The sequence below is a fragment of the Molothrus ater genome, chromosome 2 (assembly GCF_012460135.2).
Source record: "Molothrus ater isolate BHLD 08-10-18 breed brown headed cowbird chromosome 2, BPBGC_Mater_1.1, whole genome shotgun sequence".
In the NCBI taxonomy this organism is placed as follows: domain Eukaryota; kingdom Metazoa; phylum Chordata; class Aves; order Passeriformes; family Icteridae; genus Molothrus; species Molothrus ater.
Window position 1 is genome coordinate 111,820,139 of NC_050479.2, and position 14,725 is coordinate 111,834,863.

The following is a 14,725-nucleotide window of genomic DNA, read 5'->3' on the forward strand; positions in this document are numbered from 1 at the left end:
GGTAGCAGGGTAACAGGTAGCAGAGTGTTACAATGGTTTAGTGGCCACTGCCAGTTTCTGGCTATATTCTGGCATTATTCTGCTGATAATTTTCAAGTCCTTTCTCTGGACTTTCAGGCTAGGATCTTTGAGAATCCACACTGTTATCCCTCACTGTTATTCCTGGTGGAGGAAACAGGTTGTGCTGACTAATGTCTGTAACATTTATAAAAGAAATAGCTTTTGTTTCACAGTAGGAATGTGTTACAATGGTAATTAGATAATTCACACTATCCTTGCTGTTAAAATGAGACTGGAATACATACCAGCTCTGCTTCTGAGCTATGCACCAAATTTTTTTATCTGCCTTCAGCTTCTCTGTGAAATGTTCTTTTTTAGCCATCCATTTTTGCAAAGTTTTCTCATGCATAATGAGAAAAGGTCCTCAGAATGTCTTGCATTTCAGGTTATCCATTGCCAGAGAGATTTGTATTTGTGTGTTCTTTGTAAAGAACTCCTGTGGTTGGTCTTTGCAGTTGTTATTACTACAAATGAATAATTGTATTTTAAGTATTACGTAAAACAAAGGTAGTCAGAAAGCAAGCCAGAATTACAGTTCTGCTAGGGTGGTTTTCATAGTTTGAAATCTAGAAAATACTGGTCCTGTGTGGGAGGATGGCTGGTTCTTATTTGAAGTTAAATTTTAGATTTTTATTACAGTAACTGGGGGTAAAGGGTATGTGGGAGGCATTGCTGAAACTCCCAAAGTTGAAGATGCAGTAAGGACTTTTGAAAGGATAAATATTTTACTGCAAAAGTATCTTTAAAAAAAAGCTTTTAATTAGCTTTAATACCCATTGATAGTCCTTGGGGATGGACAGTCCATTCTCTTCCAAAGATACCAGTGGTAGGATTTCCTTCCACATCTTGCACATAAAATGCAGTGCTTCTGATTGAATTGTTACAGTTTTGAACAAAAAGTTATTTTTCCTTTTTCCTTCCACTCCCTCCCCCCCTTTTTTTTTAATTAAGGATGTATTTGCCATGTACATGCTCTCACATTGTCATTTTTTCAGAAGCAGCAGGAGCAATGGACTACTTCTGACATGCCCATGCAACAATAAGCAGGAAAAAGTAATGTAATGAAAATTAGGAGCTCTGGGAGCTAGAACTCCAATTCAGGAGTCTGATAGTAAATAGGCTACTTAGAGGGTTTCTAGTTCTTATCAGCTGCCCATCTAAGTTCTTATCTTATCTGTGACATTATTATGCACTGTTGTCCCAAATAGGAGACTCACTGGTCATCAATGGTTTTTTTTCCCATATATTTATTTTATGTGTATGTATAATACATACAAAATACACATTTAACAAAATGTCATTAAAAATCATCTTGCTTCATCCTCCATAAAAACAGTTCCTGTGTTGAACAGTGGTGAGAGCTGTGACATTTGCATGACTCAGTAAACAAGACCACCTTTCCTTGATGAAATGCAGTTGGTGACCTTCAAACCTTCTGTGGATCTGGGGATACATCAGCAGCTCTGTTCCTCTGTTCTCCAAATAGACCTGATGGTTTCTTTTTTCAGGAAGTTGGAAGTCTGGAAGACTGCTTATTTTTGGATGACTGGGTGCAGCAGTGCTCCATGTGCATCTTTCTGCTATGAGAGTGTGTTATTGCTCACTGTACATCAATTCTTATTTCCAGGGAAGCAAGAACGTTCTCTCCCAGAACTCGAAGGCAGAGCCTTTGGCTTTCATTTTATAATTCAACTTCTTGCAGTAAGAAAGAGGGATTGATTTCTTTTCTACAGTGATGTCTGTGCCTCAGCAGATCCTGGAGATGGCAGTGGTTTCTTCATTCATTCTCCTCATTCTCCTCATTCTCCACATACTCCCCTTCGCTCTCGTGCCTCGTTGGCATCTGCCTGGAGGGTTCATTTCTGTCTTCTTGCGCCCTAAAACATTGTTTGGGAGTAGAGATGTTAAAACCAGCCAGAAACCTTGCTGAAGAGATTTTGTGTTAGGATACTCTTAAACTGCTCTAAGCTGATCTAGAACTGCACCCAGCTGAAGTCCACAACTTCAGTCTTGCTGGTGATGCAAGAGGTGTGGGAGCTACTTGTTTATTTTTCATAGCATGTGTGCTAATCACATCCAAGGTTTGGATAATTTGGTTCTGCTCAGAGACACAAAGGTGTCTGGGACTCCTGGGCATCTCGCATGAGGAGAGATGGCAGTCACTGGGGTGGACACTGAAAGGAGCAAGCAGTGCATGCTTTCCCAGATTTCTTCTCTCCCCAGTTTTCCACTCCATCTGTTGGTGCTGGAGGGAGAAGGAGAGCCCTTGATCCGTTCCATTCTCTGCTGTAGGGAGAGGTACTCACGTCATCTCGTAGTCAGTGTCCTTGCTTTCCCGGCAGCAGCAGCAATAGGCAATGATCCCAATCACCACAATGGCAGCAACAACTCCCCCAATGATGCCAGCATACAGAGCTATGTTCATGGATGCTGTGTGGGAAGGGAGGAGTTAGCAGGGGCAGTGATGTCAAAGGGGATGATCAGCACAATCACTGCACTTCAAACCCCCCACCAGACCCAGACTGGGTGGAAGCCACATCTGTTTGACTACAGCAAGTGGAAATAATTCTGTACTGGGTAGTACAGGAGCAGTTAGCTGCTGACAGGGAGGAGCCCCTGGATCTGAACACCTGCTCTTCTTTGTCTATAAAGTTTAGTTTCAGACATTGCAAATTCAGTGCTGACTCTACAGAGCTTTTTTGTCCTTTTTGGACTAACCCAATGAGTTGGTGAGTGCTCTGCCAGCATGTAAACCACGGAAGGGGGTCTCTCTTAAAGATTGTTCAGAAAGCAGATGATAACATTCCCCTCCTTTAATGCTTTGACTCTGAGCTGAGGTGTTCTCTCTGGTACTTCCCCAAGGCAGCCCCATCTCTTACGTGGCACAACGGTGACTGTCATGTTGCAAAACTCCGTTCCCACAGTGTTCGTTGAAGTGCAGATGTAAAAGCCAGAGGTGTCTGCTGAGATATTCTTCAGAGTGATTTGTTGCCCTGTTGTGAAACACAAATCAGGCCAAAAAAGATAAGAATAAAAGCAGGGAAGGAAGTGGCAACAGCAGTGCTCCAGTTCCAGCCCAGGGTGGCTGGAGTGATGAGAGGTTATTAAAGCTGATGGATTGCTCTGTCTTGCTCAGGAGCTGCCATGCTCATCCCTAGGTTTTCGAGTGATTTGTGGGAGGATAAACAGAAGCGTGCTGTTTTGATTACAGGGAATGTGGTATTTGAACATTCCTTTTAGAAAGAAAATTGTAGGTGGAGGGTAGAGAAGTGTCTGTGCTTAGAGAAAGCGTTTTTGTTTTGGCATTGGATTTCGAGAAATTTCAGATGCCCAAATCAGGGCCTGGCTCTGAGAACTGGCCATCTTGATGAATTAACTTGTTCAACAAGAGAAAGCCCTTTAGTCCTGCAGCTCTTAGGATTTCAGATATGACTTATTTAGCAGTGGGGGGAAATGTTTTCCAGTCTGGGAGAAGCCACACAGGCTGTGTAAGTAAACAAGAACTTTAGTGACAGAATTGCAGTGATGCTGATGCTTTCTGTTCAATCTCACACAGCTCAGAACCACGGGCTGAAGCTCTGCTCTGTCTGCTCATGCAGTCAGTTTGTTTGTTACATCTCCAGTTGATTTGGGTATGTGTAGTCCATGCTTTTTGCTTGTGAGAGAGATCCAGATCCCTGCTCTGAAAGCAAAAGACTGAATACTTTTTAATGACTTTCCTGTTTCCCTGGGATCTCACTTTTTTTATATTTAGGATTTGCTGGCACCTAGTGCCAGATAATAGAAGAGCGTGCAAGCTGGGAAATGACAGGCCATATGCTTGTTTGATTGATTTTTAATTTTTATTTTCTATTAGTCTCTACATACTCCTTGTGTTTACTTGTCTTTACTTGTCTACTTGTCTCTCTCCTGGTGCTGGTGGGTTTTTTGGGTTTCTTTTTTTTTTTTTTTGGTTGGTTGGGGTTTTTTTTTTTTTTGGTTGTGTGTGTGTGTGATGTTTGTAGCTCTCAAAGTCTCAGTCTGGAAGTGGAATTTAAATGCTCCTAATAAATCAAAAGTGATTGAGTGAGTGAAATGGGGAAAATGTGGGTCAGGTACTGTGAGCTCTGGAGTGTCTCCTGAGGGGTTCTGCACGCTTTGCAGCAGTGGGACTTTCTTAGCACAGAAGCAATTTCCTGTAGTGACAGCAGGGCACCCAGCCAGCCGGGGGCACCTGGGGACAGACACACAGGGCTTGGCCACGGGTGCTCCCATGAAGCAGAAATGAGGTGGGAATGGGCCAGCAGAGATTCCTGTCCCGAGGAAGAACAGGGTGACAGCGGAAGCTGCTGCTGTGACAAGTCTGCTGTGCTCAGGGCTGTGTGTGATGCGCTGGCACCACTTAGTGGCCACTGAAATGAATAAAGTTCTTGCCCCTGGTGATACATATTTTATGCAAGAATGGGCTCTGAGTGTGGAATATCCTGTGGAGTCTCATTATGTTTAGTTTACTTCCCTTAAACCAGGAAGGCTAGGTACAGACTCTTAGTCTTCCTGAAGCTGGGCAGGCCAGGAAAAAACAAACTTGTTTAATGAAATAAATCTGAGTCCTCTGTCACTGATACACTTAAAAGAGTATTAAACCCTCATTTCTGTATAAATAGTTCTGTCAAGGTCCTGTTGTGGAAATTCAGCTCCTTTTTCCTTCCAGATTATCAAATGATTTAAAATGAAAGCAAATAAAATATTAGGGACTGTGTGTCAGTCCTAAAGAACCAGAAGCCTTTTTCATGCTCAAAGTAGCAATGGTGTAACTTTCTCATACCCCCTTCCTCCAGGTGAGGGGTCATCTCTGGGAGAAAGCTTCCAGAGCCAGCTTTTGTTTCCTTCAGTTTAGAAAGAGATCTGCTCATGGTCAAGCAAGCTGGGATGTAAAGACAGAAAACTCAGTATTGTTCCTCATGTTATGCCTTACTCCCAGCAACTGAGAAATAGTTATTTCTGGATGCCCCCAAAGCCATGCAGCTTTTCTCACTAGGGGAGAGATGAAGTTAAAGCCTTTCTGACCATTCTTACTTGAGGTAAGAGTCCTTTTCTCCCTGCTAAGTTACTCCCGAGCGTGTCTTGTATCAAAAAGACAACTTTTCAAACTCCTGTTCAGAGAACGTCCTAGAATCAGCCTTAAGAGTGTTTTTGTATTTGCATTTTAGAATCTTTCCAGCCCTCAACTGCAGAGACCTCAATGCTTTGATGTGATTGGATTTCTCATACCTTCTGTGTATGGTAGCGGACGGGGCTCATTTTGCACATTGAAGCTCTTCCAGGTGTATTTGGGCGCTGGGGAGCCCTCATGAGAAGCACAGGTCAGGTTGATTGTCTGTCCATATTCTGGTGTCCCCAGAATCTTGCATTCGGGCTTGGATGGTGCAACTGAAGGAAGGAAAGAGGAACTGTATTAATCAGAAGCAGTTTCTTGTTTCAGCCCATTTGCATCTGTGGTTTTTATTCTTGCAAGCAGAGGCTGGTCTTGCACCTGCCACCTTCTTAAAAGAACTTAAAATGATTTTGGATCTAATTTGTTTCTCCCTTTTTAGCACTGGAAAGCCAAGAAGGAATTGCAAGATGTTTTTTGGGATATGCCTGATAGTGTTAGGTGAGCCATCCTTGGATAACTGGAGGATGACAGGCCACAGGGGGCATGAGGAAAGCCCTGTAATAATTATTACAGGGTTATTAGGAGAATGAGCTGTGCAGCTCTAAAGGCTGTTTTCTACAGCCAGGTGTCTGAGGGAGCTGCCCGCTCTACGCATCCCAGCGTCCTTCCACGGGGAGTGAATAGGAAAAGACCAAAGGTGGAATTGGGAATGACAACTTTTTTTGCGATTAGAAAATCTGTTGAAGCTGCTGTGGACATCAGAGGAAGGGCAGGTGTGTGTGACAGGGGTGTGGCACTCGTGTGTCACCGCACCGAGGACGAAGAGGTCGACGAGCGCGGACTGGCGGGGCGGGTCGCCCCGGAGGCGGACGCTGCAGACGTAGGTGCCGTTGTCCTCCATGGTCACGGCGCCCATGGTGACGCTGATGTCCCCGCTGTCCACGTCGCCGCTGAACTGCAGGCGGTGGTCGTAGCCCTCCCCGTACTGCACCAGCCCGTCGAAGTAGCGCGTCACGGCGTCAACCTGGCACACAGCGAGGGCACAGCGTCAGTCCCTGCTGCTTCTGTGTCATCTGCCATCTACCTCGACCCATCTGCCCGCTCCTAAGGGGCAGCTTGGAAAAGAGGACCTTAAACGGCAGCAGTTTGGGAAGAAACCAATAAAAACGTAGAAGTTCAAAAGGATCTCTGTTTCCATCTGGAATCCCCTTCTCACACCTTATCTGATTTCTTTTGCTGGGGCTTATTCACCTTTCCTCACCATGAGGAGAGGATGGCCCAAGAATTGTCTGAGACCCATGTCAGTTACATTTTACTCTATGGTTGCACAAACTCTCCCAGCAGGAATCTCCAGAGAAAAAACCCTTGGCAGTTCTTGAAGGAATCTCCAAAGGCTGCTTCCCCTCTCACTAATTCCCAAGCAGTCCAGGAGAACTTTACAAGTTTAACCTTCCAATACTTCAGATGGATGTAGGAGACTTAAAGAATCTCTCCATGTACTGTTATCATCAACTTAAAACTTTTTATATAATATCAAAGATATGTGTATTATATATACGTTTTTATATATATATATATATGCTTAGAAATTATCTGAGTGTTTCACATGTTTTAATAGATGTAAACCCCACAGTACATACAGTGCTGTGTCCTCAGTAAACAGCTGTAAGACCAACCAGTAGGGGTGGGAGCTTGCCTAGTGTTGTGCATTAGATTTGGGATAAATTGCATCTAGTCTCAGGATTTCTGTTTGCACAGTTCTGGGATTAAAAAAAAAAATCTGGAAGAAGTCTTTTTCTTCCAACATCCATTCCCACTCACAGCTTCCCTCTCCTGCCCCTTCTTGTTGCCCTCTCATCTGTTTCTTTATGCAGCTCAGTTTACCTTGCTATCAATTTTCTTCCAGACAACCAGGTCTCCTCTGTCAACAGCTGAGTTTGTTTTAAAATTACAGCGCAGGGTAGCATTTCTTCCTCTTGCCACTTGGATTTGCCTCTCAGGTGCTTCCACAGTGAGGGCATGAGCAGACACCAGAACTAGGAAGAGAATAAATGCTGCACTCAGCAAAAATAACTTCTAGATTCCATGGTAGTCTCTTTGGCTTCCTTAAATGCCACAATAACCCCTCATTGCCTGTCATCCAGGACATTCCCCACTGAGCAAGAGGTGATGTGTGCTGCAGCTGATTGGCTCTGGGAATGGCTTAGAGCTAAACTCTGCTCTCTGTTCCTTGTTTCCCTCTTCTTCACCTACTCCTATATTGCCATGGAGTTTAGAAAGATGCTGTATTTTTTTACCTGAGCCCTCCTGTGGCGTGACTGACACCCTTTGACAATTCAGAATGTACAGAGGGAGACAGATAAACAGATACTACAAGTGCATCAGCAGTCTTAAGGATTCAGGCTAAACTAACAAACTGATATTGTCAAATTTCAAGGATCAGGAAAACTGTCAAATAACTTGCCTCGATCCAAATCCATAGAAAAGTGACATTTTGTGCTAGGGAATCAAAACCTGTTCATGTTTTTCATCTCTGAAAATAGAAAAACGTAGAGAAGCAAAGAGTGATTGAAAGAAACAAGGGAAGAATAGCTCTTAGTTTTTTCTAAAATTGAGTAAGGTAGTAGTCACCTTTGTTCAAAAACTCCAGCTCCTGCCTCTGGAGCACAGGAATTGCTGAGAGCTGAATAAAACAGAAATTCCTCTGTGCCCTGGGGAAGCACACAGGGCACAGGGCAGGTGGTTTTTTACACTGAATTCCTTCTGACTTGCGCTTAATTCATCATGTCTGATCATTGCCTGGTGGGCAGGTCTTTGTTATTCTCAGAATTGAGCTGGACATTTATGTCTGCCCTGCCATAGGTGACCTTCATGCCTGCAGGAGTCCATGGTTAAAAACACCTGCTTTCTCCTCACAGTTTGTGTGGGTTCTGTGTTTGGGTTTGTTGCTTTGAGGTTTTGGTTTTGTTTCTTTTTTATGGCACTGTCATTTGTGGAAAATATTTGGGAAAACTGTAAATGGCAAGGAAGGAAGTGCTGCTCAGAGGTGTTCCCATGGCAAAGAGGAACATGGTGCAGTAAGGAGGAAAGAGGAGGAAGGCTTCCACCCATGCTGGGGATGCTGCATGTGGTGGTGAAGGTTTGCTTCTGAAAGCTGAGTCGCTGTTCCCTGGAGAGGATTCATCTGAAAAGTTGCTTTCTAGCTAATTTTGGGTCCTCATTCTGCCATATCTTTGTCCAGGTTAGATCTATAAGGAAGTGTAACGTTTAAGGGAGAGAGCAAAGGATTTCTAGATTGCACCCTGATTGCAAACTGGTTGTGAATAGCCACTTTTTTAGACAGGAAGAGCACACAGCCCCCTGCACTGGGTCAGTAAGAGAATGCCATTGGCAAGCTGAGCCCTGCCGCATCCTTGACTAGCAGTGAACAAGAGTCCCTTGGAAAATAACAGTGTGGGGACCCAGAGGGTTGTGTGGTCACTGTGCTAAGAATCTGGGGTGACAGTTCAGGTAACTACACAGGGTGCCATGGGACAGTTGGCACAGGGATTTGCTTTTAGCCTAAATTCCCATCTTTCTGCATACTCCCAACAATTGGTTGTTCTGTGGGCTCCCACAGTTCATAGCAAAGTGTGTTTGCACCTCTTCCTCTGTGATGTGGCAGGAGTGGCTTCTGTTCTCTTGGGGATTATTTCATTTACAACTGCTGACAGTTATGAGAAGGAAACCAGGGCAAAGTATTGCTAGCATGCTTTTATTGCAGCCACTCCCAGATCTTTCCCTGCCCTGTAGAACCCAGGGCAAGGCCCATGTTTGCACAGCCCCTGGGCTCTTTCTGACTGCTGTTTTCTTATGCCCTCCATATGAGAGACACCTGTGAAAGCTTTCTCCTTGCTTGTTGTAACTGGATAGAGATGCTTTCCTGCATTCAAGTGAAAAGTACAACTGTCTGTACTAGGAAGTGGAGCAAAACCCATTTTGTGATCTTATTGTCACTCAGAAACTGGTTCCGCTGGGCTGGGGTTCACTGACAGGTCATAAACACAGCCCTGAGGCAAAGAAACCACCCAACCCTAAGACTTCTTTTCCTTCTTCCAACTGTATGAGTCAAATCCTACAATAAATGAGATCTTTCTTTTCTTCCAGACATGTTTGGTGCAGAGTTGGGGAGCAGCTGAACCCAACACTGCATGTGAGGCACAGCCTGTAACTCACTTATTCATCTGTTGCTGTCACCCTCACATCCCACTGCTTCTGGTGCTCCTCATTTGTCACCCACATCTCTTTCTGCATCCCAGAAAGAGCTTCCCTCTCTCAGGGAAGCAACAGTTTCATTCTGGGATGTCACTGACTCAGGCTCGTTTCCTCCTCCTGACTTCTCACCACATTTCACTTCATAGTCAGCATCTTAAAATTGTCGTTTATTCTTCAAAGGTTGGGGATTTTTTTCTGAGCAGAAACAGAATCTATTCAAAGTATGGCTGAAGGCAGAGGAAGTAAATTCTGAATGAACTCCAAAAAAGGAGAGAGGACAAATAGCCTACGTGCTACTAGAGAGACAATGTCACCTAGATTCAAGCCCTAGAGGTACTTTTTTGTGTGTTATCACTTTGTGTGTTTATAGCATTTTAAAAAATGTGAGAGACATTTTGTATGTTCATAACATTTTAAAAAATGAGAATGGTTTTCTCTCTCTCTGCTTAGAGATTTGTACTTGTACAAAGGAAGAAGAAAATCAGAGTGACATTGCTACTTTCACATTCCTTACTGAGTAATTGTTAACAGACTGAAAGGCAATTAATACAATTACAGGAATATTTTGTTTGCCGAAATAAATTGAGATTCTGATCAAGCAAAAAAAAAGGAGCATAATTTGCATAGCATGAAAGGTGAGAATCATGAAAAAGAAGAGTGAATATCAATGGCTTTGCAGGAGTTACATAATGATCATCAAACCATGACCCAAGTCACATTTGTTGCATGTGGAGCCCATCCACTTTTTCTGATTACTTTAAACTTTGTGAATTTCCTTTTTGTGTGTCTTACTGTTGAAGTGAGGTTTTCAGGATTTTTAGTTAAAAAATCCCAAGCAATTCCCACGTGCGTAGCTTGGTCTGAAGCCTGGCATGAGCTGTAGGAGCATTGGTATAAGAATATGAGACAGGATAAAAAGCAGTGGAACTGAGACTTCCAGAGGAGGAAGTTCCTTCTTCAGAGATAGATATTGTATTAACAGAACCCAAGAAAACTCTTTATGAAAAATACTTTCAGCTTCATGAAGAACAGCATTTTTTCCCACTCCTAACAGTTTGGGAGACGTGTGTGGATATTCAGCACAGAGATGGTACACACACTTGTCTGGCCATAAGCACAAAGGAACCTTCACTAAACAAAAGAGAGGCATACAAAGTGCACTGGAGCCCTTGTACTTTGTAGTGCTGTTTCCTGCCAGCCAACCCTTGAGGACATAACCAAATTAGTACTCACTTGCACTGAAAATGAAGAGCCCAAGTCCTTTCATTGCCGTCCCCCTCATCTCTCCTTTGTTTCACCTCAAGGTGCTCTTCCTTGTAATCTCCAGGAGGCTGGGTAGGTAATTGGCTTTCCCTGAAGGACTGCTTTGCAGTGGCATCGCAGGTTCACTTCCTCAGTCTCTTTTAAAAGTGCTTCTGCCCCAGCCTGCCCCTCCCCTCCCAGCCAGAATGACAAGCCACATCACCAGCGGCTCTCTGTAAACATGGGAGCTCCTTCCCCAGTTGTGAACTTTCTCCCGCAGTTAAATGGCCTTTCCCCGTTTCTCCCAACACGCAGGTGCACGGAGCAAGGGAAGGGTGTGATGGGACTGGGGGTGGAGTGTGCAGTGCAGCTGAAGTCATGCATGTGATGACAGGCAACTAGGGGAAGATAAACCTCGTTTTTCTCAAATATTTATTAAGGAACAGAGTTTAAAAGGTGTTAAAGTGTTTCACAATGCAGGCAGCAGCCCACATCCAGGCTTTAATGACCTGAGGGGCCTAGCTCCATTTACTCTAAATACTCATACAAATGCATAGTTTATGGCAGTTGGATGACTAATGGGTTATGTAAATATAAGTGAGATGCATCTCAGCCAGGTTCTTACTCTCTGATGCTTGCTGTTCCAGTGCCCAGTGTGTGTTGCACAACAGGCACAGGTACCAAAGGGGCTGCTCCCTGTCTGTGCAGAAGGCTGGACAGATCTCCCAGGCCATGGTTTCCAGCACTCTGGTGATTGGTCTGTTGAGGCATGGGCACAGCACAGCCAGCACTGCTCACCTGCTCTGGATGAGCACTTGGGAGTCACCAATAACCACTATAACTGACTGAAGAGTAAAAGGGGGACTGATGCAGCCAAGGCAAACATCTGACATTAACTGAGGGCAGTGTGTCTTCTAAACACTTCACTGCCACTAGGCAGCGAGGGATGTGTCCATGTGGGATAATCATCTATGCTGTTTCTAGCCATTTGAGGGACAAAGTCACTTTTGGGGTGTGAGTGATCATTTCAGGCATCTAGATGGGACATCATGTTCTTAGATATCATTTTGAGATGAAATTAGTTGTAGAATGCAGTATATAATTGATGAACTTTGTTGAGGATTTTGAAGGAGGCTTCCTCAAAAGTAGTTGTTGACACTGGATAGCTGTGTTCAGTGCAGTAAAGCAGATCTGTATCTTGCTCTTGTGCTGACCTCAGGCTTGTGTGGTAAATCTGCCAGAAGCCACACTGAAGATTTGCCTTTTGGTCTATAGTTGTTCAAAATACCTCCAAGACAATGGAACTTAGGAGTGACTGGAAATCTAATCCCTCTGATAGAAAGGACCATCTATCTGTACTTCTGTGCTTGATGCATAACCTCAGTTCTCTTCAGACTGTTAGCACAAAACAAAATAAAGCGCATAAAATACAGAAACTTTATTCTTCAGGAATCTTCCAAATGAGGACCGCTGGTAGGAAAATTCATCCTGTTGTGTCTCATCTTTGACCGACTGCACAAGATGGGAAGGACCCTACAAAGAGAAGGGGAGACATTTCCCAAAACCAGCTCGTTAACTAACCTCAAAATGTTAACTGTAAATTACTTAAGATGTAAACAAAGCTGGAGCAAGGTCAGTAGTCTCCTTTCCTGTCTTTGGAGCCCACAAGAATGAGGTTCTGCACAAGGAGGAGTTTCTTAAATGTTTACCTCCCTTAAAGACTGCAAAAAGAGACTTGCAGGATCTTTACTCCAGCTTCCGCTTTTGATTTTGCTCCCATTTAATATTTTGAGTCTGATGAACAGAGGTAGTGACAGAAATGCTATCACTGTACACCATCTGCCCACACTTCCAGTGTTCATTCTCAGTTCTTCACATAACAGATTCACATAACCAAAGAAAGTTAGTAGAGTGCAGAGACTATAACCAATTTGGTCAGCTTGCTGTCATCCTCTTCACACGATCATTTATACAACCTCTCTTTCCTCTCTTCTTCCCACTAACTTAAAAACTGACTTCACTGATTTGATGGACAGACAGCAATCTTAAAGATGGGAAGGTCCTTCTGTCTTGTAAAAATCAGTAATCCCAATCAGTTGGGGTAAGAGAGAAATCTAAATGGTACCTCTTAGGCATCAATACTTGTCTTCCATTCCAAGAATCTGTGGTTTCACAACGTGATGGGTCTCACCTTTTGTGCAGCCAGGCAGACAGGGAAATATGGTAGAGTGAGTAGTCACAGAGACTGCTTCATCTCATGTTGGTATGAAAGTGATTCACTGCTGGGGAAATTTTTACCCTGCCTCTATCAGCCACTCTGATGCATCACAGGTAAATAAGTTAGCACTGAGATGGATTATATTTTGTTGTTTTGGAGACTTGGCTGAGACTGGTTTACTAGGTATTGTGGAGAGTTATGCTTCAGCACCTGATACTTACAGAAGTCTGATATTAAGATGCTTGTTTTAGATGCTCTATATTTATAACTTTTTTGAGTTATTTAAGCCTAGATTGGGAAGGATATTTAGGCACTTTTATCCTGTCACTTTTCCCTGACAGCTCTTATTGGGGGTTTCAGGAGCAGACTGCTTTAATGTGGGCAATTTTAAGAGATTTTATATTTGTTTCTAGGTTGATTTTCTTTCTCTCTCTAGCAGGAGCTCCAAAGCTCACAGGCATTGGCACCACAGTTAAAAGAGCTGCCACTGGTAACCAGCAACACTGCCAAAGCTTTGCATATCAGCTTCTTCATCCCTCACCTGTGGGCAATGCAAACCCTTGAAGTATTATTTTTGCTGATGGCTGCAGCTCTGGGGAATCCTTTTGCTGATACATAGAATTTTTAGGGGATATTATTATGTTATTTAAGTAAAACTGCCATTGACATGAAAAGCTTCAGTACAAAACCAGGGTGACTTCATTGTGTTGCCAAAAGCACACGCTCTGATAAGGCCTGACTATGAAAGCCAATGAAGAATATGCACAGGTAGCAGCATGCTAGCTCTATAAATCTTTGTGAATCCTGTAAAGAGAGTAAAGAGAAGGAGGAACATCAAGATCCCACCTTTCCTTCCTAAGAGGACAGCACCTGTTTGTGTTCAGTTCAGGTTCATCTATGAATGAATACATTAATCACCAATGACAGATACCCAACCACTTGCAGCTCTTTTTGCTACATTTGCACATGCAAACGGTCATTAGCAAAGATTTCTGTCATCCTTGCCTCTGCCTCTGCTCTGTGTAGTCACCTTGAACCCAAAACCCAACAGCCAGCAGTGAGGAGGAGCTGCTAGGCTGCCTGCTATGAGTGTTCTCCACAAGTCTGTAACCTACAGGCTCCTCTTCCCATCTCTGCATCTGAAGGGTTGCAGTGAGCATGGCAGGGCCTTCACCATCCTTAGCTGCACTTGTATCCTAAAGATTCACTAATAGGATTTTCAGAAGCAGCTCAGTGACTTTTAAAAGCATCTATTTTTATTGGATGCCAATGGTATGTGTGCTCCCACATTTAGGTCCTTTGAAAGCTCTGTTCTCCAATATAAGGCACTCTATAAGCAAATATCTTGAGACCACTTCTTGCCACAATTAGCAGTAATTAACAAGAACACATGGTCATTGCAGAAGCAGCTAGAAATTGCATTGCCCAGAGGAGTCATCTGCAGGATCAACACAATTCATCCTCTTTTTGTGCATGAAACGGTTGGGATCTCTTCAAGCCCCAATCAGCCATCCCTTCCTCCCCTTGCTGTGACACCCAAGATTCAGTGTACCACCTTCTTTCCCTGCTCTCTCAGCCCTGTACCTGCATGAACACAAGTCTGGGCTGTGAGCACACCAAGGCTTGAGTGGCTGTGTCACAGCTCTTCCTTGCCATGCTGTGGCATCCCTACAGACACAGCTCCCTTCCCCACATGGGGAAGCAGCACTCAAGCAAGAAGGAAGGAGATGTGCAGGCCCAGCATGATACAGCACCAAAGGTATCTGTGGTATTAGGCAGGTGAGTTTCATTTTTCCACTCCTTTCTGGTTTGCTTGT

The 14,725-nt window shown here is 43.8% G+C and overlaps 1 protein-coding gene across 1 annotated transcript; it reads right to left on the bottom strand.

Annotated features, from left to right (window-relative positions):
- Nucleotides 1-1,837: 1,837 nt before the first annotated feature.
- GPA33 (glycoprotein A33) lies at nucleotides 1,838-10,730 on the bottom strand. Its single transcript, XM_036381077.1, has 7 exons — nucleotides 10,682-10,730; nucleotides 7,079-7,230; nucleotides 6,008-6,218; nucleotides 5,311-5,469; nucleotides 2,940-3,053; nucleotides 2,367-2,490; nucleotides 1,838-1,937 (listed from the first exon to the last, which is right to left on the bottom strand). Exons 1-7 carry the CDS (start codon nucleotides 10,728-10,730, stop codon nucleotides 1,838-1,840), a joined length of 909 nt encoding a protein of 302 aa, XP_036236970.1.
- Nucleotides 10,731-14,725: the final 3,995 nt, after the last annotated feature.